The 24,459-nt window shown below is 38.6% G+C and overlaps 2 protein-coding genes across 3 annotated transcripts; both read right to left on the bottom strand.

The window, feature by feature from the left end:
* Positions 1–141: 141 nt before the first annotated feature.
* KRT23 (keratin 23) lies at positions 142–10,774 on the bottom strand. The gene is made up of 8 exons (XM_040617712.1): positions 10,328–10,774; positions 6,671–6,753; positions 5,063–5,219; positions 3,301–3,462; positions 3,085–3,210; positions 2,122–2,342; positions 1,169–1,200; positions 142–486 (listed from the first exon to the last, which is right to left on the bottom strand). Exons 1-8 carry the CDS (start codon positions 10,742–10,744, stop codon positions 383–385), a joined length of 1,302 nt encoding a protein of 433 aa, XP_040473646.1. The 5' UTR covers positions 10,745–10,774; the 3' UTR covers positions 142–382.
* Positions 10,775–14,656: 3,882 nt separating this feature from the next.
* LOC121099071 (keratin, type I cytoskeletal 15-like) lies at positions 14,657–20,181 on the bottom strand. Of its 2 annotated transcripts, XM_040617711.1 has the most exons (8): positions 19,397–20,181; positions 18,623–18,705; positions 17,502–17,658; positions 16,840–17,001; positions 16,569–16,694; positions 16,212–16,432; positions 15,345–15,370; positions 14,657–14,829 (listed from the first exon to the last, which is right to left on the bottom strand). In XM_040617711.1, exons 1-8 carry the CDS (start codon positions 19,952–19,954, stop codon positions 14,750–14,752), a joined length of 1,413 nt encoding a protein of 470 aa, XP_040473645.1. In that variant the 5' UTR covers positions 19,955–20,181; the 3' UTR covers positions 14,657–14,749. The 2 variants fall into 2 exon arrangements, with proteins under 2 accessions (XP_040473645.1, XP_040473644.1); XM_040617710.1 differs by lacking the exon at positions 15,345–15,370 and having other exon boundaries at positions 14,657–14,819; positions 16,173–16,432.
* Between the last annotated feature and the right edge of the window lie 4,278 nt (positions 20,182–24,459).

Raw genomic sequence — 24,459 nt, 5'->3', positions numbered from 1 at the left:
GACATAAAATCAGGAGAAAAGCTGAGAGATTATTCACTTTAAATTATAGTTAATTTGTAGAGCAATAAATGAATCACAGATGGAGATTCATGCCCCAGTGAGATGTGTATAATACATGTATTACCAGCTCAGCCAGTCACTTTGATGGAATAGTTTTTCTTCAGTGTTCTGATGACTAAAAGCTCTTTAAACTAGTAATATCAGCTATACCTAGCTCTGTATGGCACTTTTCATTATTAAGCTGCAAATCATTTTAGGAGAACATTTGCTATAGTATCCCTATTTTACACACAGGGAGACGAACATACAGCACGTAGTTGCACAGAAGGGTTGTCAGAGCTTAGCCTGCTAGGAAAGCCAGTAGTTAGCAGAACTTTTTACTTCAGGCTTGCTGGTGGATCTCGTTGATGGTGGAGGATACCACCTGCCCATTCACACTGTCATGGACAATTGCTTTGATCTTCCGATGGGTCTGCCCCGTGTGTTCTTAAAGAAAAAGAAAGCTTAATTAGACAAGTTAGACAAGAAGCAATGCTGAGAAAAGATGATGCAGGGAAACCTTAATTTACAGTAATTTACCAGCTACCTCCTCAGCTGATTTATCTTTACATGTTTCCCTTTAAGTCAATAGTTACTATTGCTCTTTTTGAAATGTACTGCCAGAAAGTCACCCTGAGTCTTGTCCAGGTCAGGGCAAATGAATAATACAGCTACATCCCAGCCAATGCAAATCTAACTTCAGAGCAGATTATCCTAATGTCTGTAGGTCATGCTCATGCCAGAATATGAGTTTCCAGACATGCAGATTTTCTGTTTGCTTTCAAGCCCTAACACTGTTTTAGTCACCAAATGGAGTCTCAATGCCTCCTCATATACCATGAAAGCTTTAGTCTCGAGTCTGAGCTTTGGACAACGTAGTTGACTAACAGAGGTCAGTCTGAAGCAGTCTGCCAGGGGGCAGGCATAGCAGAATGTGCTCTGAAGTCCAGCTGTTCACAAGACCAATGAATCACTGAAATTATTCTCAAATATGGCCTCCACAAGAATTAATTGCTGTGCAAACCTTTCATAGCTCATTCAAGTAAGCTTAAAATTATTCTGAGTAAAAATTGATGGGAAATGACAACGGTTAAGAGTCACTATAGAGAACAAAATATGGGACTTTTACCTTTAGCTTTTGATTCAGATTTTCTTGCTACCCTGTGAAGATAATAAAACAGAAAAAATAATTATTATGCTAATTTCAAGAAGTTATTCATCCTCTTCTTCTCACTGATTCTAAGGAGACCTGATACCACTATAAAAAGAGATTAAAAAAAAAAAAAAAGAAAAAAGAATTCTGTTTTTATACCATGAAAACTTTTCCTCTTTGGTAGTCTTAGGTACAGACACTCTCAGCTGAAACTGTTCCTGTGTACATTCATTATTGCTCTACTGTGGACAGCTGCATTGTTTCTCATATATTCTGAGTTGCCTAAGTCAATCTTGTTTTGACTTCTGACAGATAACTCCGTACTTAGCGCCATACTGTCCTGCCTCCCTGAGATTTTCAGTTATAAAGGCTGCTAAACTTCCTTTTTCTCATTTTGTTTAAGTAAGACTTACTCTGTATCTGAGGTGAGAGAATAGAGGCCCAAAGGTGTCTGAACGCAGACGTTTCAGACAAGGGAAACCAAACAACCCATCAGCAGAGGGGCACACAGTACAGATTTCGTGTGCTGGTATTTGTAACTGCAGATGGCTGACCGAAAAAGATCTAAACTTGTCTCCAGGCTTCTTTTTGATCTAGAACTTGTTTTGCAGATAGGAAATAACTGTGAAGTTAACTGAAATTGGCATTTTTTCCCATACTGAGACAGGCATACTGTGGGTATACAGATTATTATTTTTTTTTTAATAAGAAGTTATGTTAATTTAGGTAATCCAAATTACATGGATACACATTTCTCTGTATCCTAAGTGGCTTCAGCTTTTTATTATGATCCATCACATTAAAATACCAACCCTTGATGTAGTATGGAACTCACAAGCTTTGATTAAGCATAAACGAACAAACAAATAAATAACACAAATATGAGAACTCTCTTGTCATCTATTCCAGTCAGGGCGGCTTTGCCTTACCCGTCAACATTCCCTTCCAGCAGCAGGCGGTAAGTGGAAATTTCCTTCTCCAGGCGGGTTTTGATCCCAAGAAGAACCTTGTATTGGTTATTTTGCTGCTTAATGTCACAACGAACCTGGGTTAGCTCTTCCTCACATTTGGAGATTATCTGCTGCATGTTTTGAAGTGCAACAGCATAGTAATTCCGAGTGTCAGCCAAAGTGTCTTCCAGCATGCGTTTCTAAGACAGCAGATAATACCAATATTATGTTTATTATTTATGTGGTAAATATAATGCAGAAATGCCAGAAAATTTGGTCTCTAGGTAGAAGATTGCAAAATTAAGACTGTGGTAATTTAAACACACACGCATTTGCATGACTGTTCATGTAAAGACAGCAGAATCATGAAGCTGTGTCATGTGTGCATAATGAGAGGCAAAACCTGAGTAATTTATCCCTGCCATATTCTTTCTGCTCAAAAGCTGTGCTCCTGTAACTGTTAACTCTTTTGTCAGTTCTGCATTTACTGTCCAGAATTGCTCCAAAGTCTCCAAGTCATGGGCATATGAGCTTTAACCTGTGCAAGAGCTGAGTAATATTTTTGAAGATTCCCCGCCAACATTTTTCAGTTCATATATTTCATGCATTATAACAGGGGTTGTAAATATGACTTTTGTATTACTATCCATCTACTTGGACATTTTTTCTTTCTAGATCATGGAGGCAGCTATCCCATCTCTTCTTCACACCCCATATTTTGTTCCAAGGACAGACAGAGATTTTTCTCTTCTTGGTGGTGATTGCTGAATCTATTTTGCGTATTCTGGCAAAGTTAGCATAGTCCGAATTCCAGTTTCACAGGTACTTTAATAACTACAATAGTTATGCTAGGCTATGGATTTAAATGAAGAATTGGTCCATGACAGTTTCTGAGAATATGTGAAGTAACAGTGCCCAGCCAGAGATGTCTACAATAGATACCTTACTCATCTGTGCCTGCAGCTCGATGTCCAGGGACTGTAAAGTACGGGTTAGATCCTTGATCTCATTCTCATTGTGCTGTATCTGTTCTGGATTAGGGGCTGCTGCCAGAGACATAGCTGTGCTCTATAAAGCAAAAGCAAGAGAAAAACTTCTGATTCTGGTTAGTCGTGTATAGAACAGAGATCTTTGAAATGAGCAGAAAATACCTGTTACCTGTTCTTTGTACCAAGTGTCCAGGCTTTGACGATTCTTTTCAATTATGGCTTCATAATCTTCTCTTATTTCTGCTAGAATCTTGGCTAAGTCTTCAGGAGGTGCTGCATTTACTTTTACATTGACTTTGAAGTCTTGTGATGAGCGATTTGCTTCCATATCCTATTCATATATTAGCAGAGGAAACAAGCAAACTTGTTAATGAAAGTGGAATGTTTTCACTCCTGTCTTGGCTTCTTCAGTTCCCTCCTTTCACAATACCCAAAATATTTTTTTCATTATGGTAGGTTAATTGTTATCTATATTCAGTTAACACTATTTGCAAATTTATATATTGATAATACTATGATGTGACTTAAAGCAATGATTCATATCTGCTTCTGTGGCAGAACTGTGCTAGAGAACTCCGTAAAAAACATGTGAGAAGATCTTTTTGTATAATGTTCTGGGAGTTATATACTTAATGAAGAAGCACTGACCGTTTTTATTTATTTATCTATTTAGAACCCAAAAGCTCTGATGAAAATCTAACAGTAATTTCGTCTTTCTTACCCTGTATGTTAATATTTATGGAACTATAACTAAGTTTACAGGAGAGAAATGTAAAAGTTCTATGTAATTGTTAAAGGAATAATTGGATTAAAGCATATAATTACTGTGTAAACAACATAATTACAGGACAAGTCAAGCAGGTATGGTAACATTCCTTTTGGTGTAGCACAATCTTATGTGCTAGGTACCATTTTCAAAAGCACCTAGGCAAAGCAGCATTTCAGGGTATGACATCATGGCCTCCAAAATGCAGATCAACTGGACATACTGATGTCTCTGTTGGTTGCCCTGCTTCCAAGAACTGTTTTATTATAGCTGTTCAGTAGTATCCTTGGCTATAAGGGATCAGCCAAAGACCTCTTCATCTACTGCTGTGTAACCCTTGTGTTTCTATTTTCCATTTTAATAATCCACAGATACAGAGTAGGGTGTTTAGTTCTGCATTAGGTAATAAGAGAAAATATCATCAGATCAGGCGAAATGAAAACAGCGTGCTGTCAGGCAGTGGTATTATTTATGTGGCAATAGCAGAGACCACTGTGGCATAGCTCTGGAAGAAGTCAGAGCAGCATGATTTTTGACAATTATCTAACTATCGTGCTTAGGATTTTGCAAGAATAAGTAATTTTACTTGGCTTCACCAACTATTGTTTCTAATGTTGGACCTTCAAGAATTCAAGGTCTGTTTAGTTCAGGTCATCGTGCTCTAGGTTACCCTGCTTGAGCAAGGGGGGTGGACAAGGTGACCTCAAGAGGTCCCTTCCAACCTCAGCTACTCTGTGCTGCTGTGATGAATGATGCTGTGAAATGAGATATCCAGAGTTGAGGGAAAAGAGAGTGATGGGTAAAACTCAACAGCAACCAATAACATTTCCTATTTACTTGAAATCTCTGTCTATTTATATCTAAGTATTTCTGAGAATATTTCTGTCAAATACATAAGTTATTATTAGCTATGTATGACAGATGGGTAGGTGGCTACAAAAGAGTGGGTGAAAATACAGCGGTTTGTTACCCTTTCTGAAATCCCAATTTAATTGGTAAAGTAGTACACAAACTTTGTGCCTCATCTGACTCTTTGGCTTCTTTAGAAACATGATTAGATTCTGAATCATCAATCCCATTTATAGATTGTGGATCTTACTCAAAGTTAATTACATGGTAGCGAAGATTTGTGTGATAGCATTTTACCAAGTGGAACTCTTTCTACCTCCTCATGGTCTTTCCTCCTCAGGATGTGCTCTTCTCTCAAACCTTCAATTTCCATTTCCAGATCTGTTGTAATAATGGTCAGGCCATCGAGCTCCTTACGCAGGTTTTCAACATCGAGCTGCACTCCCTGCCTGCGAGACTTCTCTGCTTCATACCTTTATCAGGAAAAAGAAGATAGAGCATGCTTGTTAAGAACAGACTGCTTCTAGCCTCTTGTATAAGACCAAAGAGAAGTAGACTTGCTTAAGTCCTCTATGTAGGGAACTAGAGAGAACAAAAAAACAAGAAAACAAATTCTGTTTCTAGCATTTGTTCTTTGAATATTCTTGAACAGTCTTAAAAATAAGATGGGTTTAATTATTGTTTTTCTTTCTTCCTTAAAACTTCTATGTGGTATGAAACCATTATTCGCTCTTTCATTTTACTTTTTGCATTTTAATAATATATTCACCAGGTTGTGAAAGCTTTGAAAATACAATTCTCAAAAAACTGCCAATAAATATGTAAAAATAGTATCAACAAGCAATGCTCCAAAATGATAACTTTTCAGTCGTTTGTGAAACAGGAAAAATGTCATGGAAACCAGTTATTAGCATCTCTCTCTAACCTTTTGCAGTTTGCCATTTGTAGGGAGCCAAAGACAGAAGGACACTTTTGTATCTTCCCTGGGGCACATGAAGCACTTTTGCTCCTCAGAATCTTGCCCTTAACTTCATTTTTTATGGGCTCTATTGATGTTTCTAAATTCAATGTATTAGACTCATTCTACGATTCCAGTCTCTCAAAGTAGTTCTACTGTTTCCTTTTTATGACAGTATTGAATGATAAAGAAAGAAAGGCATGGCTAGATAAGGCCTACAGTGTTCAAGGTCTTTGAGTTTTTTACGATATTACCAAAAGCTGAGAGATTTTTTTAATAGCTGATCATCATCTGTTGAAAATAAGACAGATCTTCCTCATTCCTGAGAAGTCTAACTTACAGAAATGTAAATTCATTTCCTTTGCAAAGATCTGCCTGGAAGTTTTCTGTCCGAACATTTTGGCTTTCTAGTTGATCTGAGAACTGTCTTTCAACAGTGTACTGAAAAAACAAACCGTTCTGGTAGCTGAGGGAGGACTGGTCCCTGTGTCACCTTGGAACAAAAATTCACTGTGGCAAAATTCATGAGGCTCCAAAGCAGAAGATACCAAAAGATGGGTATTTCCTGCGGAGCTGGACAGAAAAGATGGTAAGTACAGGAAATAGATTTGGGCTGGACTGGGAAAGCATAGGGCAGAGAAGCGTTAATTTGTATTCCCAGATGGCAGTTTTAAATGCCTTTTGTCACACGTATCAAGTGTCTGCTGTAAAACCTGCTCTTCAGGACCAGAACCAAGTATCATAAACAGGGTGACTCAAGATAGTTCAGCAATCATTTGTGGTTTTTACATCCTTTTTATCCTTTCTGGGTTTTATCTTTTCCTTTTTCTGTTCTACATTGGTTTTATTTATCCAGTATCACCAGAAAACCTCAGTAAAATCAGTTTCATATTGGATTATCAAGAAAAAGCAGTATTTTGCTTAACTCTCTTTCAAACTTAATCAGGAAACCATAGAAGAGCTTACTTGAGCCTGAAGTCTTCAGATGCCATGTTAGCGTTATCAATTTGTAAAAGGATACTGGCATTGGTGATCTTGCCTTCCTCAATCTGGAAAACAGAGAATCCAACAGGAGACTCAGTGTTGCCATATGGTGGTGGTGAATAACCTGTGATGTTTTAGACTCCCTGCTGCTTGTAGGAAGTATTTAAATTGTAGAATTCCCATGTTAAGGAGAGAACATGAATAAAAAGAGCTTAGTTTTCCGATTCACTTACATGCTTCTGCAATTTTTGTCCATAATCTTACTTTTCACTTTATCTTACTTTTCTGGATATGAAGCAGGAGGACTCATCTTATTTATGGCCAGGTAGAGGATATGAATAGTATTACACAAACTTCATGATGTATTACAGCATAACAATCACTGTCTTCCTTCTTTTTTTGTAAACTGATTTTAATTCTGGTTAGCATTGCTTGAAAAGCAGCCTTGATCATCTCTAGGGCAATTTTCAGTAAGAACCATTAAGCTGTGTCTGAGTACAATCAAAAACCTGAAATTAATCATATGCTAAAAAGTAAGCATGTGTATAAACACCTTGCTGAATCAGTGTTGTGGTGCAGAGATGTAACCATGATGGTAGCAGCAACTTGTGAGCAGGGCCCCTCAAATCCACCATGTGCTTCAGTCTGGAGCTGCATGGATTATCATTTTGAGAGTAACAATAGCATCTAGCTGTCACTGTCCATTCAGTTATTAACCTATAACTGTATTGAATCATCCAGCAGCACGGAGTGATTAATTCTTGTTTCTGATTTTGCTTTGGGATGTTGAAAATTGCCCTGAAAGTGCACTGCATCATTCCTTCAGTGTATTCAGCATGCACTGAAAAGAGTTATAAGTCCCTGTTAACATGAAGTAGCTTTGAACTATAGGTCTGAATATGAAAAGCTCAGTATTCCATTTAAAATCTTTGAAAGAACTCTAGCAGGAACTCATACATAATTACCAGGAGCTAATAACTGTGGGACGTTGTGTCCTTTTTTAACAAAGAGGAAAGAGAAGCATGGTTGCAGTTCCAACAGCCGTCTTCACTCAACACTTACAGAGCAAAACAAGGTGCATTATGGCTGTACAGAAATCATTAGCTAGTTTTCAGAGCTCTCAGCACCTTGAAGTAAAACTTCCCACACCTAAATGAATCACAAAGAAACAAGGAAATGGCAAAATTGTCCTGAAGTGTCAAAAGTTTACTGCTCATGGTAAAAACGAAGGTGCCTATGGAATGTTTTAACTAATCTGTTAGGAGACTGTACATCCTTGAGCAATTAGCAGCACACCTTGGATACTGCCCTGGGACATGATCAAGGCCAGCGGAAGTATAACAGTACCCTGAATGTGTTGCTGCCTGGAATTTGATGTCAGAGAAGAGACAATTCTTGAATACATACTTAAGAGAGTAGTAACTTTTACTATAGAAGGTAACAAGGCAATGAGAAAGCAACGTATGAGTTCTTCAACTTAGTGCCATTTCATAATCGTGCAACACAGCAACACATTTATGTAAATGCTTTACGACTCCTTCTGTGCAATCTGAACAATTGTCAGTGTTTTGCCAGCTGCTGTAGGATGTTGATTGCTGTGCCAGTTAGCAGTGCATTTCAAATGTGGACATTTATCTGTTTACAATTTTACAGAGTCCTTCACTACATCCATCATGAATATGGGTATATCAGTAATACCAATCTGCAAATTTACAGATAACTTACTTAAGAACTCACACATTATTATATATGAAACACACTGAAATTCCTTCTCAAACTAGATTTTTTTCAAGAAGGCTTCCTGCATTAACTTCTTCCTCAGCATGTCTTGTGTCCTTTGTCCTGTCTCCTTGAATTCTCTGTAAACCAGTTTGCTTATTTAGCGGTACAAGGTGTTTGAATGAGACATTTACCGGAAGAACTGGTGCTATTTTACTTTGTAGCTGTGTTAGAAAGGATTCAGGATGGAGCAAAGCAACTTGTTGCTCCATCTGGCGTGTTCATCCAGAATTCAGGTCCAAAATGTAGAACCCAAATGATTATAAGCCTCCAAGTTTAGACAGCCAGGATATCATAGACTTTCTGTGTTATTTGATCTAGGATCCTAAATTATATCTAAATTTCATTTTAGGTGCTGAATTATTTTCACCTTTTCAATTCATGGTCAGTTAATGTAATTATATTTAATAAATAGATGCTATATTTTCACTTGTTTTACTGACAGTCATGGTGCTAATTGCAGTAACTTATAGAGAAAGTGAAAATTCTGCATTAAATCACTAAATTGTCACCTGTAAATAATCCTTTACTAGCCTTTCCTCCCCACTATGAGTGTGCATTCAGCACTGGCTGAGACCACCATTAGCCTAAGAGGTGCCTGTAGCCAGGGATAGCTATTTAAGTGAGGACTGTCAAAAAAAAGTGTTTTGGTTACAACCTCTTCAAAAGTGAGAGCTTCACCCCAATCAGCGTTATGTTTTTATCTTATTGTCTTCCAAAATAGTTCTGATTTATTAATTCCAGATCAGTGCAAGCACATTTATATTCTTGATGAACAAGTTTTTATCTCTGGATCAGTTAAAAAAAGTGCTGAAGTGGTAGGTCTGGAGATGGATGACCTTTCGTTATCCTTAAAAGAGAAATAGGTGATGACAATTCTGGTTCTCCTTACACATTGTCTGTGGTCGGAGTGCCTCATCTTCTGCCTGGAGGCAACACATTTAACAGTGAGCAGGGAGTTTGATTAAGTCCCTGGCCGCAGTCAGCGAAAATGCAGGATAATACTATTTCCGGTCCCTTTTGAAAAAAATTTCACAGGGTCTGGAGAATGCCAGGTAACCAGATTATAAAAAGTGGAGGGAAAACTACAACATCGCATTTGGAATAGCTTTGGGTTTTGCCCCATATGGCTATGTAAAGTCAATTACACTGATTAGTCACACAGATGGTTACAGTGCTAATATGTTCATTATGAATACAGATTAATATTATGCTTAAATTTAAAGACACGTGAGTTCAGGAGATTGAAAGAGTTACTGTTGAACGTTAATATTAACTACTGGCAGGAACCAGAAATTCTTCTTTTAATTATAGTGAAAACATCCACAAGGAATTTGTCACTGCTATTTTCTTAATTACAATGAAGTATTTTTCCATCTGATTACATAAGCTCATTGGACCCAAAACTCCTGTAGTTTCATTGTCTGCTACCACAGGAATCAAAGAAATGAAGTGCAACAGTATGTCTAAGGACAGCATGTGTGAAGGAAGGCAGTCTTCTCAGTTTGCCTGCTTTGTAATTTACTTGAATACATGTGCAGTCAAAAAGACCAGATTCTGCCAGACATAGTTACTCAAACCACAGTTTCATGCACAGAAACAAACACTTGGCAGCATATAAATCCCTTTATTACACCAGTCTTTGCAGAATCCCCCTTGTCTCCTAACAGCCTTTCTTGTACCCCATTCTACTCCTTCTGAACATGAAGAATGCTTATGCCCAGGTCCTGTAACCACTTTCATTAGTATTTCTACCATTTAGAAGTGTTTATTCAACTTTCTTTAAAGGAAAGCCATCAACATAAATGAGATTCCTTAAAAGAGCATAGAATGACATAGTCACTTATAGCTCTGACTTACCTGTCTTTGCATGTCAGTGACGTTTTGCTCGTATTGGTTGAAGTCATGCCTCTTTCCGTGAGACTTTGTCCTGTGCCACTCTAGGATGCAGCTTTCCAGCTGAGCGTTAGCTGCTTCTAAGGAACGGACTTTGTCCAGATAGGCAGCCAAACGGTCATTCAGGTTTTGCATAGTCTGTTTCTCATTCCCACCCAGGAAGATGCTTTCCCCATGGTGCTCGCCGAAGCCTCCCCAAGGAGCCCCTCCTCCAGTAGCCAGCCAGAGGGGTCTGGCAGAGGAGAAAGAGGCATGTGTGCTGCTGGCACAACCATCTGCACTTGAAGGTCTGTAAGAAGCTCCTTGCTGGGCCAAACCACACCCTGAACTACCCCCGAGGGTCCCAGAAAAAAATTGAAAAGGGCCTTGGCTGGTGCTCATACTTAGCTCTGTTGTGAATCTAACCCAATGTTTGACTGACTAGCACTGAGCAGCTCCTTAGCCTTCTCCAAGCAGCTTTATGCCTTTTCCTGTGGGAGTTTCCCTTCGATGAATGACTACAGCAACAAGATTGTGTCATCATGAAACGTGCTTCCTCTTGGTCAATTCTGAAGCATTTATGAGCCTGCACACACTGTTGTTATTTGGAAGCACAGCCACATACCAGATTGCTTTCCTTTTGGTTGTTTTGGTTTTTTTTTTTCTTCTCTTTTCTTTTCATATTGTAATAGTGAGGTGTGGCTAAAATCAGTAGGTGTGGAACAGGATCAGCTCTGCCTCAAACATTTTTCTAACCCTGCAGTTAATATCATATGTTTTCCTGCTTATGAGGGGAAGAGTATTGTCCTTTATAGAAGAAGTGGGAGCTGGAGAAGGGATGGGTCTTTCAGGATACTTTTTTTCTGTTGTAATTCTCAGGCTTTAGAATTACAGCAGTCTGTGAGTCCTGAAACGCAGCATGTCCTATCAGGCTGTCATTAACGTACCAAACAGCTTCAGCCTGTATGAGACATGAGGCTTTAATGAAGTTATCCAGCCTCTGTCATTTGACTAAAATTCCAGTCCCAAGTAAGGCCCAGTTACTGCCTTCAGCTGTGCATTTCCAGGCAAAATACATGAGAATTAAGTACTTAACAATCTTTTCTGCTGATTTTTTTCACGATTTGAGGTATAGTCATATTTCAATAGTCTTGTTGAAACAGATACTAATGCAGGAATTTATTGCAGTTATTGCAGTTACTAGTATTAATACTATTAAGGCATTTACATGTGTACTAGAGAAAATATTTAGAATATGAGTCTAACAACACTCGAAAAATTCAAGTAATTATTTAAAGCTACCAGCCCTAAAAATTGACCTGGCAATCATGTGAAAATAGTCTTTCTCAAAAGTTTCAGTAATGTTCTGTCAAACTTCATCCATCGAATATAGAACAGGCAAGTCTGGCTTTTGCAGAGATTCTTATTCCTTGTGCTGATGAGTAGGAGGTAAATTGTGAAGCATTCCCATGGCAGCAGCTGAGGTTATTGGATTTGCCTTGTCTTTCAGAGTAGTTCTGGATGGCAGCTGAGGGATGGGGTAGAGGAAGAAGATTTGGGAAGAGCTGGAAAGCTGAGTGGGCATGGGCTGTCTTGGAAATGGTGCAACGGCTTTTCCTTATAGCAGTTGAAGGCTCAACTTTTCAACAAGATCTTACTTAGCACTGTTATTCGTTCTGAATGGTGGGGTCAAAGAGACTGTACAAAACTGGATTACACTATCCTGGAAGGAACCTGAGGGAATCTCTTTTTCTCTGTTTAGTTTAAAATTTTTCAGTAATAAAGAATTGCTGCACGTCATCCTTTCCTGGGATGCTTCCTGGGTCTCACTGCCTGGTCAGGGCAGGTTTTGAGCTCCTCCCTGTGGTCTGTGTTGACTCCACTCCCTACCTCTTGATTTTCTTTTTACCAGTTATGTTTCCACTGAGTGTGTATTCCTTCTTATTCCTCATGCACTTCATTGTATAGAAATACTAACATTTTGAATTGTTTGGAGAAATTAATCATTGAAGATATGGGTTTCCAGTAAGTACCAGCTATGCCTATCACAAAATATTCTGATAACATCTACTATTAATAGCTACAGTTCAGTGTCTGCCCTGCTGCTTGAGAGTGAGAAAAGCTTGAAGCACCAGACAAAAAGTGAAGGTCTAACTTGAAAAAAACCCCAGTTATAACAGAACCAGTGGTATCCTGCTGTTCAGTTCATCTCACCAGAGATTAATTTCAGACTGAATTTTTTAGCCTGGCAGTTCAGCAAGCTAATTTTCTATAAGATATTAAAATATACGTGCATACATAAGTACATAACATTACATAAAATGAAGGGAATCCTTTGTTTCATGTGAAATTGCTCAGCGAGCTTTGTAACATGCCTGGCAGCAAAACTGATAGTTTGTGAGACAGAATAGCCTCTGTCTTACTCCCTGAGAGTTTCATGGGATATCATGCCATCATGAAAAACAGAATTCTATTTTTTCTAGCAAGTAATACAAAACGAAGGTGATCTGGCAGATAGGAAGTGTTTCCTCTAAAGCTCAGCCTTTTCAAACTGGAAAAGGCACCACACAGTTTTCATCAACATCTGTTGAGGATCCATGGAAAAGACAAAAAAACTTATTCCAAAACTACAGCTCTCCTTTGTCAGGCTGGCACTGTGGGACTTGGTTTTAGTCAGCTATTTAGTCTACTGAGCACAGAATGAAAGCAAAGGTCTCGGTACAAAGGTAGAACATGGTCAGCAGATGGCACCATTAGACAGGGACTTCTCTCCCCCTGCTGCAAGCTGGGGAGCTGCTCGGCAGGCCCCACCTAGCAGGGGCAGAGGAATGCATAGTCCCAAGTTGCTTTATTTGGGAATCATAATTGTTTTCCTGAATTGAAAGATGAAAAGCAAACGGAACTGAATTTATAAGCTGCCATTTCATTATAGGGAGAACATTTTGACACCTACATTTTACAGGTAAATACCCTGCAACCGTCACTTGTTGATTCAGCTCCTCCACCTGAAATACAAATGGATAGTTGCCTTTGGCTGTAGAATTTCTGTCTCTTGCTCTCTGATACATATGATAGTCACGTGATTTCTGGATCAGGAAAAAATATAATTTGTATTGTTTAGTTTTTCCTTTCTGGTAGATCGTGAGGTTTCTTGGCTGAAGTTTGCAAGAACCTTGTCTTGGTTCTTTCCAGTGGGAATCGGCAGTATATGTGTTTCCTAACAGTGGTATACCAATGATCCTGCAGCGTTGTTCATGGCCAAACTGTGGGGCTGATGCTAGCAATGTAGATACTTTTTTTTAAGTGTCAGGAAAGAGAAGACATAAAAATAGTGGCTCTAAGAAGATTGGAAGGAAAATAAAACATGTAATTCTAGAATTATACAATTTTTGTAGATACTATTATGTTGATTGAAATACCCTGCAATGAAGTTAACAACCATCTTCTAAACAGATTATGTGTGCAAAATACAGGATTTATGTAAATGTTTTTTATGCTTCTGAAGTTGGGATTTACTAGCCTCTTAAATCTTTGTAATCATCTCATTTCAATTGCACTGGTGTAGACTTGCAGGCTAACTTCCTGCTAAGAAATGGCAGTGTCGCTAATACAACAGCTACAGTGAAGACACAGGTAGGTGGGTTTCTTCCTTGTGTATGAAAACCAAAGTAGTCACAGCAAACGGCCTGAGGAATTCGTTTTGCCTGGACCTTGCCTAGTGCTTCCTCAAGAGCTAAGGGAATTTGCCTTTTTGCTTAAGGAAGTACAGGAACACACACACACTATATATATGGGAAAATATTATTTTTTTTCAGAGGTGCGTTTTATTCATGCATTGATTGTAGTCATGTTTTGTGCTCTGAATTCAGAAAAGAGAGCTTAGGGATTTTTTTCTGTTATGATCTTGGATTTTTACTGATATTAGCAGATTCCTGGGAGAATTTAATGGCACTTTATATCTGTCCGTTTGTCATCATCTTTATTATTATTATTAAAGTTATTATTGTTATTGTTGTTATCCACTGAACTTCTCTTGGTTTGGGTTACAGGGAGCACCGTGTTAGGGAGGCTGTATCATCACGTGTATGGCGATGCCATACTCACTTCAAAAAAACAACATTAGACTGGATGTATTTGCACAAGCAGAATAGAAACTTTATTATGTAGGTTCGTTTGTAAGGAAACTATATAGCTACTGATAGAAAGCAAGCATGTAATCTTGGACTTATAGAGCCAAATGATTATGCAAAAAGGGAGAGCAAATTTAAGGAAGGAGTTGCACATTCTTGGATTACATTCTTCTGATTTGGCGAAAGTGAAAGGATATTTCTCTTGGCATTAGCCAGTTTGTAGGCTGCACTGGTCTTCTATGGTGTTGTATGCAAGAGAGGATTCAGTATTTCTTTATTAGAATCTCCTTTCACGAGTAGAAACAGGTTTTCCATCATCTTCCACGCTTGTGCGAAGTCTTCCACTGCTCAGAAATGCTGATGTAGGAGAAAAAAAATAACTCAGCAAGGAAATTCAACTAGCAGCTTACACCCTGAAGAGCTGTGTGATGGGGTTATTTTTGTTTGTGTCCTCACAAGATCTTTTTCACCTACCAAAGGGAGAACTGCCTTTACACCTTACCTTCTCTCCCTACTGGTCCTCATCCAGTAAACCTTAGGAGTGCACATCACATGTCAGATTTGAAAATATCTTGTATTTTGTGTGAATCAGCTCAATATGAACTTAGGAATCTTTGGGAGATTTTGATATTTTAGAATCCCATGAGGAGTTCATGCAATTATTTTGGAAAGCTGCTGGTTTCAAAAGTGCACATAATATAGGATAAAATATTATACTTTTGTCTCTAAATGATAATGTAGTCATTGCAGAGAGAATGTAGTTTCTGTTAGAAAGAAGAAATCCTGAGCAAAAATACAGGTTTATTTAATCCTCTTTTGTCAATTCATTTCAGCCCCTAAAGAGAAATAAAAAACTTTAAAATTTTTCTTACCATCCTTAGGATTCACTCCTGACATCCTGTAGAAAAGAAGAAATATTTGATTAACAGCCATTACTGACCCTGTCCACTGAAACCATTGATCCGTTTAGGAACCACTACATGTGAATAGCCATGGTTTCACACTGCTTTTTTCAATGGGTTGGTTCTCAGGTGTGTTGTTACTGGTGTTATTGTTAAGGTGCTTTCTGCTTTGAAGGCCACTCCTATGCACTAGATAGGAAACAGAACAGCAGCCAGACCAGTTCTTGATCCTGATATGTCCCTATATACTTCTCAAAATACCATGATCTAGAAACAATGTAAGGATCTGATTCCTCATCAGGTATCAGAAGTAATTCCATGTGTGGATCAGATATGAGAAATGGGCACAAAAATGTAGATTTTTACTAAAATAAGCTATGATCTGTACCAAATTCTTTTCTGTTTGGGAGTACTGGTGTATGATGATGATGATATTTTCACCTCTGTGCACAAGTGTGGAAAACCAAGAGCTAAAGACATAACAAGAACAGGTTTTTATAGGTTATTTCATGCTGAAGGCTATTATTCCAGTGCAACAAGAGGACTATATAAGACATGCATACATATGGTGCCTGGTGCTTTCTATAATTTGTCATAGTCAAAATGTTGCATTTGTTTTCAAATCATCAGCACAATTGATCTGGAGATTTCGCCTGAGTTATAGTAATGCTTGATATTTTGCCAAGCATCTGTTTTGCCATTACTGAAAAGGCTACATATGCAGTGAATGTATTTTAGTAATCTGGAGACAGTTCAGCAACTAGAAACTACTGCTTCACAATGTGTCATGTTATTAACCTTATCCAATCATCATAGAATTTATATATAGTGACGTACTGAGAGTCCTGGCCCTCCAGCAACTGGCGGTATGTGGCAATTTCCTGCTCCAGGCGGCTTTTGATGTCCATGAGCATTCTGTACTCCTGGTTCTGACGCTCCATGTCGCATCGAAGTTCACTCAATTGCTCCTCAACGCTGGTGATGAGGGCTTGAATCTGTGCCAGTTGTGCGCAGTATCGCCCTTCTGTGTCACGCAAGTTGGCTTCCAGTCCAGCTTTCTAAAGCAGAGTAACGTCAGAATAGGTTAGCATGCAGATTTGTCCCACAGAGTGTCTAAGGAGAGGCAAGACAGAGAGAGAGGAAGGGGAGAGTGTAACAGTAGTGACTTGTGATGTGCTTGGGACAGCTCCATACCATGCTGAGCTGTGACTGGAGCTCAATCTCCAGGCCCTGGACAGTGCGTCTCAGTTCTGTGATCTCCGATTTGCTGGTCTGTATCTGTTGTGTATGGGTGGCTACTTCACGGTTCAGCTCATCAGTCTGAAAGAAAAAAGCACATGTAAAATCACATACATATTATATAAAAAAAAATCAATTATTTGGAGAAAGGGAGGGCCCTTCCCATCTGCTGGGGCAGTAGTAATGAGGCAATGCATCAGTTTGCTGTTTATTGATCTAACTATACCTGAGTGAAGAACCAGGCCTCAGCATCCTTACGGTTCTTCTCAGCCAGAGCTTCATACTGTTCCCTCATCTCAGAAAGAATTCTGGTTAGGTCAATGCCGGGAGCTGCATCCATTTCCACGTTGACTGTTCCGCTTAGCTGATTGGAATACTCTTTCATTTCCTGCATGGGTAGAATGCAGACGACACAAAAAAGATTAGGCTTTCTCCTCTTGATATATTTCCTGCCATCAGCAATCCATGCAGTGGTACGCAAGACTTTTATTATCAAGTATTATAGGTGGAACACACATAAAAACATTTGTCAAATTTTATCTCTCATTGCACATGCTTTTCTACTCTCTGTATACTTACACACAGCACACATATTTACATGTAACTTATGTATATGTTTCTTTTACTCAGCTTAACTATCTCAGTGACCTGTTGTGCTTATGGATGTCAAACTGAAACTAATAGGTCTGAACAGTTTGGAATCGGAGAAATACTTCCCAGGACACCCTTTGGATTCTTCTAATATTACAGTTCTCTTCTTATTAAGCTGTAATGTTGTCATTCTGGGTTAGGTTTTTTTTTTTTGTGTTTGAATTTCTGCCTCCCCACCTGAGAGATATAAATTCCAAAGGGAAGTAATTTTCTCTCTGCACTGTTAAGGACTCTCACCTCCTCATGGTTCTTCTTGAGGTAGGCCAGCTCCTCCTTCAGTGTTTCAATCTGCATCTCCAGGTCAGCTCTGGACAGAGTCAGCTCATCCAGGACTCTGCGCAGGCCGTTGATGTCAGACTCTACGCTTTGGCGCAGGAACAACTCATTCTCATATCTGCAGTTCAAAAAAGAAACAAGCACTGGAATATGTACGAGTTTGTATTCAATAAAGCTATACAAGTCTGAAATTTTATATTGAATATAGGAGGAACAGTGGGCTATAAATGAAAAAATATATATTGAAAGGAAGTGTAAAGGGAGAGGGAGTAAAAATGTTTTTTTCCAACATCCAACTGTGACATCTGAAAGTACATGCATCGGCATCTGATTTTATTCTTGAGAGGTACATGACATTTCACTTTGCAGAACCTAATCATGGTTATCAGCATCAATACAGCAGCTGTCACACAGGACAGTCCATTTGCAGTGTCCTCTCAAATTTGGTGTGAAGGAAGGCACAGATTGCCCAGTTCTGCCTAGGGCACTAGAGGAGATAATACAAACCTGCAGGTGCATCACTGCAAGATAGATCAGTTGCGCAAGTATCTTTATCATCCTTTCAGCAGTATCTGATGTACTGCTGAGTCTGTGAGCTGGACAAGCCCCAAAGTACTCTTTGTCTTTTTTTTTTCTAAATTTCAGACTCTGAGAGAGAAGTTCTGCAACCGAACAGTGATCTCTTCACGCCAATCTGTTCCTTTTAAATGAAAATCTCAGCCTATTCCTGTTGGGTTTTCCCCCTGTGTTTTAGGCTAGTAAAAATAGTTAAGAGCATCACAAAAATACCCCAACAAAAACACAAACTATAATTTATTATGTAAACAGGTCAGTAATCTGGATACTGTGTCCTACCAGGTTTATATTCCAATTTGATCCTTCATCACATTGATTCTGTTTGCCAGGGTTTTTTTCAGCAGAAGTTATCAAGGAAAAATACCTATCCATCCTTTTGAAATGTGTCCTTCAGTGACTGAAGAACTTTTTATTTTCTAGATAAATAGTAATACTAAACTTCAGAAAACTGTTTTGAGAGGGAGAGACAAAGACAGAGAAAGAAAATGTGCTTCAGGTAAACTTACTTCAGTCTGAAGTCATCTGCAGCCAGCCTGGCATTGTCAATCTCCAAAATGACTCTGGAATTGTCAATAGTAGCTGCAAGGATCTGGCAATTGAGAAACACAGAAAAAGGTTCCTGTGAACACTCATGAAATATCACAGTCCTGAGTACATAGTAGGTAGTTATTGAGGCTGTAGGCCATCAAAGAACTAATAAATATGGACTCTTGTGATGTCACTGGTCAGACGCGCTTTTTGGTTTGCAGTAGCCATTTCAATTTATTATGTTACTCTGTGGTCACACTGTAAGTCTTACAGCTTTCATAAGGAAAAACTAAAAACGCTAAGCTCTTTTCCATATGAATCAGAGAGCTAAGCTACCTTGTGTAACACAAATTAGAAACACAATTAGAAAGTACATTTGTACAACAGCTGATCTTATCTGTCGCTAGGAGGATTATTTTTTCAACTTTTGAGGCCTACCTGTCACATTCTTTACTATTTCATTACTGAATAAATACATTGGTAATGTTAAACACATTTTGCCATGTTTTGCTAACTTTTACAGCAAGTGCTTTAATTTCAACCTACGTCACATTTTCAGGATAACATATTTGGTTTTTAAACTGAGAAAAAAATGTCTCTTTTCCACTAGAATGCTCATAACTGCAATACATTGGGGGTTTGGGAATCCAATATTTATTTTGTAATTATTTTAGGTTATTTTAAAGAAGTGGAATATGCAGTTCCACGATTCTAATGCATTCTTATAACTCCTTTACATAGGAATGTCATACCTTGTCTCGGAGATCTTCAATTATCTTGTAATAATTACTGTAGTCCCGGGCTGGGCTGGTGGGAGCTTGCTTCTGGTACCAGTCTCGTATTTTAACTTCTAAATCTGAATTTGCCTCTTCCAGTGCTCGTACCTTGTCCAGGTACGAGGCCAGACGGTCATTCAGATTCTGCATAGTTATCTTTTCATTTCCAGAGAGAAGGCCATCGCCACCACCAAAGCCACCACCAATGTCAAAACCTCCACCAAAGCCAGCCCCTCCACCAAAGCCAGCCCCTCCACCAAAGCCACAGGCGGCACCACCACCGAAGCCACTGTAGCTTCCTCCATAACCACTACCAAAACCAGCACACAAGCCACCACCATATCCACCTCCTACAGAGGAGACATACCTAGCTGAGGAGATGGAGACACCCCTGCCACCAGATCCTCCATGTATGCTTGGAGCTCGGCAGGTTCCTCCTGTTCGGACTGAAGAAAGGCGAGAGCTCCTGCTTCCACCACCCCCAAAGCCACCACCATAGGTAGAAGAAGAGCTCTGGATGAAGGAAGTAGCCATAGCTGCAGCACAAGAAGACACTAAGGTCAGTTATTCAGCTTGGTGCAGAAGAGGAAAGTATGTGTCTTCACTGCCCCCGTGCTTCTTTTATATCCTCAAGATAGGGTGTTGGGAGGCAAACTCAGCCTGCAGCCCTCCCTCCAAAATTTCTCCTCCCTAGAGGTGAGGCCAATTATGATGACATTCCTCACAAACAGTGCTGGCTGTACATCTCAGGGGCTAGGGCTTGGGTTTTCTTTTTTAATTAAACAAAAGGGATGATTCAGATGAGTGTTTTTTCTTCAGGCTATAGTTCTGAAACTTGGAGTTTACTTCTCTGACATTTAAGAATGAAAAAATTAGTTCAACCACACCCACTTACCCATTTACAGCAACCACCATGGCTATTTTGATAAAATCAGCTTTTTCTAAAAATGAAGTTTAAAGTTCTCCTTTCCTTTAAAGATGTGCAATCACTAGTTCATCTCACCATTACTTCTTCTTTTCTGTCTTTATTTTTTCCCGTTAAAAATCTGGAATTGAATTTGATAGGTTCTGATTCCTGTTCTTTGCTTGGAACAAATGTTTAGATTTTGGAGTCTGAATTTTTAGTGCAAAAAAGTGTATAATAATAGCATTGTGTGAGAAACAATTAGCATCCATCAATGTACAAGGAAGAGTGGGCATAGTTAATTTACTAATGCTTGTGAAATAGTCAAGAAGGGTAATAAGCGATCGAAATAATTTGATTAAAAGAAGAAAAGTGGGAGGATTAAGTTCCTGTTACTTTTGGAAAACGTAAACGAATTGGGTTTAAGATGAAACTGTTCAGATAGCAATAAATGGGTTTAATACCAATATGCATTATGAAATGAAGTAATTCTTGAAAATAAGATTTGAGAAGCACTTAGAAGAGTCATCTTAATCCTTCATATGAAGTGGGAGTCTGAAACACCAGTATGTTTTAGATCTAATAATTTGCTGATGAAATTAAAAATGCAGCAATTCAGTAATACAGCTCTGTTCAATACTGCATAGTTATGGGAAAACAGATTTGGGAGATTTTAAAGAAAGTATTAACTGCTTGTTTGCCCTGCTGGGGTGTGTCACTGGGGATAATGCATGTGGAGAGTGTGGCAATAGTGTGGAGTTTAAAAAAAGAGCCCCATTCTCTTTGCACAACAAGTGACACTCCTCAGAAGAAAGCCACAAGTCGCAGCTGAAGAAGTAGGGGTATGGTAAGATAATAAATTGGTACTGAGGCACATAATGTTTTAAGGAAACGGGGGCTTGAGAGGAAGTAGAAAAGCAGAGACAGAGTGAAGACAGGAGGAACTTTCTCTGGTCTTTAGTTTGGAACCACCAAAATTATTTTAAAATAAAACTTTGAAATAAAAGAAAAAATTAGATGTTTGCTAACAACATAATAAGGAGAGCGTTGTTTTTAGCACAGTTTTTGACAGTACATATCAACAGAAAATGAGCTTAGAATTCAGGATGGGCGATGTCAGATGAACTGAGGCTCAAACCAGTTGTTGGAATAAACTGAGGCGTTTTGTGAAATTTACAGTTGAGACTTCAATGCAGCCTCAGGGAAATGTGCAGCCTTTTTAGTAGAAGATGTGTGCTTGGGAGGAAAGTAACACCAGAAACCTAGCTGTGATACCCAGCTTAGCAGCCTGGTGCTGAGAATGTCCCCTCATTCCTCCGCTGATTAGAAAAGACAGGGTGTTTCACAGTTGTGGAAACATGTTTCAAACTGAACCTGGACCTTTGCCACAGCAGTTCAGTTTTGCTGTCGGGCAGATTAATGGTTCTGTGTACCTTGCCAAATCTGTGTATCTCCAAGAGTTAGTATCTCAGGAAACAAGTTAAGACAAACTCTCCTAAAGATAAAAAAAGTTTCTTTAAGACCCCTATTATATAAATATCTTGTGCTGTGCACGCTGCTAGGGTCTGTTGAACTCTGAGTGATCCCACAATAAGCAAGATCAAATTCCATTAAAAAAAAAATCTAGCAAAATCACTTCTAGAAAACACTGTAAACTTTAACAGGAAACTTTGGGGATTTTTCATTCAGTCTTCTTTCAGTCCTTATAATTTCTTTGGAACCTTGATGGTGAAATACACTTCGCTGCTTTTTAAAGTGCCCTGTGGGTTGTTCTAGATCATTATCAGATGAACACTTACAAAACCAGGTAGCAGATATAAAGCTTTTTCTTTCATGTAGAATATTTACCATTGGGAAAAATAAAAATAAATCAAGCAGGCAATACAGATTATGTCTTGTAACAATTCAGTAAACTACAGTGGTGGGGATTCTGTGGCTTTTTCAATTTTCTGTAAACCGTAGAACTTAGATCCTTAGGGTGTGTCCCCCATGACCGAAAGCCTGTAGATGCAGAGCGCAGCACTTGCAGACCTGAGGCTTATCCCTGCCTTCATCATCTTTGCTATTTGTTCTTTCATATTAAATAACTACTTCCTAAATAGTTCCCACTATTTTACTAGAAATTGTCAGTAGTATTTTCCAACCAAAGGTCAACCCAAGGAAAGGTGTGTCAATGAAGCGCTGTGAAGTTCGGAGGTGATCATTTATTTGCAGCTTCAGTTGCTGTGCTTCACAGGTATTCTCCTGAAGAGAAAAAAAACTTCCCTTTTGAGAGCTTACTTATGAACATTGGCTCTTCTGCTGAAAGAGAAGTAGTAAATGTGTCTGTACCCCTACACTGAGAGCACACTGCTGGCAAATGCGTGTGTGTATTCAGAATTCACTCCCTCATGGCATTTATTTATATAGATTTTGTTGTTTTATTACTGCCTACGTTTTGAAGACTTCTGTATCAAAACCTACATGCATTATAGAATTTTATGATAGTCTATGTAAGGCAAAGCTTGCTTTGGTGAAAAATTAGGTACAGTTTGGTGTTTGCATAAGTAAGAGTTTAGAAATCAAAAGCGTTTTGATGAATCTAATGTCATATCTGAATTTGATCAAGTATGTGAAAATATCTGTCTTTAACTCAGTTCTAGATCTAGGTAGAATTCCAAAATACAGTCATATTTCTCTTTTAAATTACTATTTCTGCATTTTTACTATGTTCTATCTATCGTTTCAAAAAATATGTCAGTTACATTTCTCTAATTCATGAGGTTCCAGATTCATAACCTCTTAGCACTTTAAAGGAACATCTCAAATTGGTGCTACCTCTGTACTGGTAGAGATCTGTGTTTCTCTGTTCATTCTTTATTTAGTTCTTTTCTGCAGCTGGAACGTAAACTTCAGTGTACAAATTTTTCTCCTTATAGTCTATACAAGGAAATTGAAGCCAATAACCTACTGAAGTAAAAAAAAAAAAAAAAAAAAAGTATTTCAGGCTTATGCCTTTATTCTGTTCTCACTATCTTCACTCTAAGATTTCTTATCCAGTGTCTTGACACAGTTCTATGCTCTGCACAGTACTCTGCGTTGTACTGTGGTGCAGAAGCTCCTTGGTTTGTCACGCTTCCACAGACCTTTCCTGGAGGACATTCCCTAACATGTCTATGCTGTGCAAGCCCTGTTATTACTTCTGTTACAGGATTAACAAAGTTGACACACTTCAGCCTCTCCTTTCAGGAGGACAGAGTTCCATTCAAGAAGCAGCTTGTTTATCATCTCAGTCTTTTCTGATAAAACCACCACTCAGACATGACACACATCTTTTCTGAACCAAACTCTAAAATTATAGTCTCTGAGTGATTTTATATTAAACATTTCACCACAATTCCTTCATTACCCTACAAATACGGGACAAAACCAATAAAATTATGAACTGAAATTAAAATTGGGCTATAAAAAAAAGAATTCAAGCTTTTTCAAGATCCTTTTAAATCTCTGAAGCCCCCATTTTCTTTAGCAGGGTTTATGAATTCATTCAATTCTTGTCACTTTTAACTCTTAAACACTTCTAAACTGTTAACCTTGTAAACATCTTTTTTTCTAAATATGCATTTAATTCAGTCTTTGAAAATAAACCTTCTTTTTGTCAAAACATACATTTGCAAAGTGTCCTTACAACATAGTTTGCATTCTTGGAGCCTGAGAATTTCTTGTCAGACATTCACATTTGCAGGTATACAACACAAGAAACCCACACCAGTAATCTCATACTCTGAGACTTGTGACTGGTTTCGTCACAAGAAATTCCTGTCAGGGAATGTGTTTTGTTAAGATTAAAAAACAGACCTGGAGCTGTATGTTCTTTTATCTGAGAGGGATTCCATGTCTAACTATTGTAGGCAATAAATTTGGAAATTAGAAAGTGTGTCAGCTCTCAGGAGAGCTCTACTGAAGCATTTAATGCACAAGAGCTTTCTTCCCCTTGTTCTTCCAAAAGCAGATGTGGGTGAGCTTCTGAAGAACCACTTGCATCTCATATGCCAGTGCTTTTCATGCCACTGCTCCCTTTTGATTCCATGCTTGTTTCCACCGTAGCCCCTTAGTCCCCCTGTTCTTCCCATCTTGTCCTCCCCTCTATACCTCT

Source organism: Falco naumanni, chromosome 18 (genome assembly GCF_017639655.2).
Source record: "Falco naumanni isolate bFalNau1 chromosome 18, bFalNau1.pat, whole genome shotgun sequence".
In the NCBI taxonomy this organism is placed as follows: Eukaryota; Metazoa; Chordata; class Aves; order Falconiformes; family Falconidae; genus Falco; species Falco naumanni.
The sequence above is the reverse complement of the archived record's forward strand: the minus strand, read 5'-3'. Positions and strand labels throughout refer to the sequence as shown.

What these genes read in the sequence shown, in the direction of transcription:
- LOC121099071 (XM_040617710.1), bottom strand. Translation starts at nt 19,954, where the DNA reads ATGGCTACTTCCTTCATCCAGAGCTCTTCTTCTACCTATGGTGGTGGC. An exon ending in GCAGATGACTTCAGACTGAA is followed by an intron (nt 17,659 to 18,622) that starts GTAAGTTTACCT and finishes TTTGAACTGCAG; the next exon opens with ATATGAGAATGAGTTGTTCC. An exon ending in TTCTATGATGATTGGATAAG is followed by an intron (nt 14,820 to 16,172) that starts GTTAATAACATG and finishes AGCATTTCTGAG; the next exon opens with CAGTGGAAGACTTCGCACAA.
- KRT23 (XM_040617712.1), bottom strand. Translation starts at nt 10,744, where the DNA reads ATGAGCACCAGCCAAGGCCCTTTTCAATTTTTTTCTGGGACCCTCGGG. An exon ending in GGAGGAAAGACCATGAGGAG is followed by an intron (nt 3,463 to 5,062) that starts GTAGAAAGAGTT and finishes ATATATGAATAG; the next exon opens with GATATGGAAGCAAATCGCTC. An exon ending in TGCAGGCACAGATGAGTAAG is followed by an intron (nt 2,343 to 3,084) that starts GTATCTATTGTA and finishes CTGCTGTCTTAG; the next exon opens with AAACGCATGCTGGAAGACAC.